General features: G+C 41.1%; 1 protein-coding gene across 1 annotated transcript in view; it reads right to left on the bottom strand.

Annotated features, from left to right (window-relative positions):
* Window positions 1–4,050, bottom strand: part of f8 (coagulation factor VIII, procoagulant component) — a 24,666-nt gene that overhangs the window by 6,998 nt on the left and 13,618 nt on the right. The window contains exons 21-24 of the mRNA XM_046030666.1: window positions 1,363–1,434; window positions 1,090–1,175; window positions 827–982; window positions 32–176 (exon numbers count right to left, since the gene is read on the bottom strand). Of these exons, the coding sequence (XP_045886622.1) occupies window positions 32–176; window positions 827–982; window positions 1,090–1,175; window positions 1,363–1,434 (459 nt within the window). The remainder of the gene's footprint in view (window positions 1–31; window positions 177–826; window positions 983–1,089; window positions 1,176–1,362; window positions 1,435–4,050) is intronic.

The raw sequence follows: 4,050 nt of genomic DNA, 5'->3' as shown, positions 1-4,050 counted from the left end.
TATAAATTCAGCTGCTGTTGATCCAACTCACTGTTGATATCGCAGCCCAGCAGCTCCAATCGGAGAGCAGGTTTTTGCACAAAGCTTAATGGACGAATCCTGACGTAGCGAGCCACAAATGGGGGAGAGAAGAGGTTGAGTTTCACCTTGGAGCTGTCCATGTTGCCATTAAACATCTGAAACAGAGCCACACAAACACTCCAGCTCAGACTTCAAGGGTCATGCTGATAGTTTAGCACATTTTAGTACAATATCCCTATAAACAAGTTGCCAAGCTTTCTCCAGATCAGACATCATGTTTTTGTACTGATTTCCAACACAGCAGGAAGCAACTGGTTTCCTTATTTCCTAACGTGCAGAGGCTTGAAACTTGCTTGAGACAGGCAACCCATTACAGTGAACAATTTGCCGCCTTTACCATTTTTATTTGACAGTCTAACAGTATCATGCCATAATCTCAATCAAAGACCACTAGTGCCTCTTGGTGCATTTAACACTGCTCAAACTCCCATAGTGTTCTAACAGTGATAGTTTAAATTAATAAAAATGTGGTCATCATCTCTAGTAAATATTAAGTAAGCTGCTTTGCAGCAAATTTCTCTTTTTCTCTTTCTGTGTGTTTTGATGTAATGTAACTAGTCTATAGAAGGAGACGGTTCATGGACAGATCTGACTGTAGACAGGAAAAAGATGGTTTGAGCTACTTTTGTTATTTCACATAAACACACATTAGTGGTCAGTGGTGGGCCTATTTATTTGCCAATCTGGGAACTGCATGTTCCAAGACTGTTTGTATTCCATGTGTGTACCACAGTAGAGGACATACGCTGGTCTGCCTGGTGCTGTTTCCTCTGTAAATGGTCCAGTTCTCCTGGTCCATGCTGTAGGAGACGGTGAAGAATGTGACATAGTTGTCCCTCAGCTTTGCACTGACTCCCTGTGTCTGCACACCATGCAGCAGGGTGGGCCTCTGAAGGTCAACCTAATGACACACATTACATTACATTTTTACTGTGCTCTATGTCTGTTTTACATGTGAACATTACAAAGAGAAGTTTACAATACATGCTGGGCAAAGATATGTCTTACCTGTATCCATGACATCTTGTTTTTGCCCATCCAGGCATTGATATAACCAGACTGATCCAGCCTTGCCAGCGCCGGCTCCCAGTTATCTGGACACACATGTTTAAATGTGGTTATAATCCATCTCGGTGTGGGTAATTTCCAGGCTTTCAGAGTTCATAAAGCTGCCTGGTGGCCACAAGACTGAGCTATTTTTCATTTTCAGTGCTCTGGTTATTAAGCACGAGTATGAAGGGTCTTCTTGGTGTGTTTGACCTGTTAAAAACACTGTCTTACCTATGTGATCTGATGCTGTGATCTGGGAAGCCTCGATCCTTCCTGATTTCATCCCCAGGGGCAAGACACATCCTGCATGTCATTGCAAGAAAATTCCAGCTCAATTAATCATGTTAAATGTCATAATGTGTACATATTGTACATAATCATCAAAAAATCCCCAAATGCATTTCTGTGCGCTTACTACATCTGAACAGTGCAGGACTATACATTGTCTGTTCTGATATTTCAGGAAATGATGACATGTGTGACTCTACCTGTTTACGTCAGATATTTGGGATGTCATCAGTAATTAAAAAACCCCGTAAATTACACAATAACAAATTACATTACAGTGTAGAAGATGTTGGGATAAGCGTAATATAATTTATTCAATGTGATGGGACATCAAAGTGCAGTGACAAGGGTGTTTAATACAACTGTAAGTAATCAGGTAGTGCTCCAAAATTCATTTCTTAAAGGGTCAGTGTGTAAGTTCCAGTGTCATCTAGTGGTGAGGGTTGCGAATTGCACCCCCCCTCCCCTAACCAAGCGAGCAGTATAGCTATGGTGCCTGAGACAGGACAAAAATGTCATCTATGAGATAAAAGAGATTGCCAGTCAAGAAATGAGGTTTCTTTTAGATATATTAAGAATTGATATAAATTATGTAAAACCATATGTTGTTTTGAATGTTATTGTTACCTTTTCATTAATAAACAACAGCCACATGAAGAAATTAAGTGCTACATGATGTCTCATACTCCTGTAATACATTATTTTACATCTTGGGAGGGTTGGCTCATCTGGACTAACATACCAAAGTAAATGAAGAAATTCTCAAACACTATCACATCTAGTGCATCGAGTATGACCACTGACAGATAACAGGACAATGTAAGCCTCACTGTTTCTGCACCACAGTCCATTATAAACCACATAATACATGAAGTTTACAAAGGCATAGTCAGGTGAGGATCAAGGCTCCTCTCACTTTGCTTAATTAGATAAGCAATCTGCAAATATTACCAAAATGTCTTTTTTAATTTTTTGAAATACAACAGAAACACAAAGCAGTACTGACATAATTTCAGCTTGTGGTAAAACGGTGAAACGTTTTTAATGGGCATTTAGCATGTGAAAGTAAAAATTACATATTTGTGTGCACAGTGTGAAGCAATATCCAATAAGTTTTTTTAATGCAAATTTGTAAAGTATTTATTATTGGTCACTTAATACACACGGTCTTGTTATAGATCACCTTTAGCAGTAAAAAGAAATACATGTTTTCCACCAGGGCAGTAAAATGTGAAGTTTAGCTGCTGATCTGAGCTTCCCTGCTGTTACCGTTTCATTACCAATAATATTCATCATCTGTTTGTCTCAGGAAGGTAAGGGCACATTTCTGTCCACGCTTACAAAGCCATAACAGAGGCTGGAGAAGAACTACATGAAGTTACAATCCAACTACACATTTTTTCTACCAGCACAGTAAAAGTTTAGCTGGCTGATCTGAGCTTCGATGCGAAAAGTAACATACAAAGCCAAAAACAGTGCGCTGGAGAGAGAGAGAGAGTCACTACATGAAATTAATCCAACTAACATAACACCACAAGCCAAAGCACAGTGCTGGAAAATAAACCAATCCAACTAACAATAAATGTTTTACTACCAACAGTAAAGTTTAGCTGGCTGATGCTTCCATGCTCTAAATAACTTTATGTTTTTATTGCCAATTAACGTTACTGATCAGCTGACTGTCTCGCTAATGTAAACGGCAAAGCCAAACCACAGGCTGGAAATAAGTAGGCGCCATGAAATTAATCCATATTTCACACCACTGACAGGGGAAACATGTCACGGCTCTCTGTGATTATGGCCAGCTAACAGCTGAAGCTCTCAACCAACAGTTTTCATTTGCATCGCTAAAGTCTGACAAACAAAGTTAATTACCTGTCCAGCAGAAAACACACTTCAGCACCGCTTTGAAAACATCTGTCCCACAACATAGCCTTCCATCTGGGAAAATCCACAAAATCCGTGATTTCTGCAGTCAGCTGTCCCGACTCCGTCTGGCTGTCGGCTCTCGTGCTAAATAATACCTGTGTGCTCCTTCATTTGTCCAATTGTCACTTCTCTTTTTACTTCTAATAAACCAGAAGACTACTCGGAGACATATTATTAGTCCCTCTTCTTCTTCTTTGTACGTATTCAATGTAGTGACGGGTGTCTACACTAACAGAACGGCGTGATGACGAAACACGCTCTGTAGCGCTGTTTGTTCGTTGACGGCCACGGTAGAAACATGACGACAAATACAGGGACCTCCACAGCAGGGGGTGCCCGCGGTTATGTAGATAAAAACTCTTGTTCTAAGGCAGAGGTCACTAATAGGCGGACCGCGGTCCTGATCCGGACCCAGCCGCCGTCCTCTCCGGACCGCCGACCTACAGCCCATTTATTATTGAGACTTACTACCTCGTGACGGAGCGTTTCTATTTTAACCCGCGCAGCTTTTCTAGCATTTACTGTACTGGTTTAGAGGACCAGGAAACTCACAGACCAATCGCATGTGCTCCAATCGTCTCATGTGACGCTGCTCAGCCAATCAAATCTGTGCATACCGAGGCTTGCGAGTCGAGTCCGCGAGATTCACCAGAGACGTTTTGGAAACACACCCGAATTGAGGAGACGAAAGATAAAAGAGAT

This window comes from Micropterus dolomieu, linkage group LG19, assembly GCF_021292245.1.
Source record: "Micropterus dolomieu isolate WLL.071019.BEF.003 ecotype Adirondacks linkage group LG19, ASM2129224v1, whole genome shotgun sequence".
NCBI lineage: Eukaryota > Metazoa > Chordata > Actinopteri > Centrarchiformes > Centrarchidae > Micropterus > Micropterus dolomieu.
Note: the sequence above shows the minus strand (reverse complement) of the source record. Positions and strands in the feature narration are given on the sequence as shown.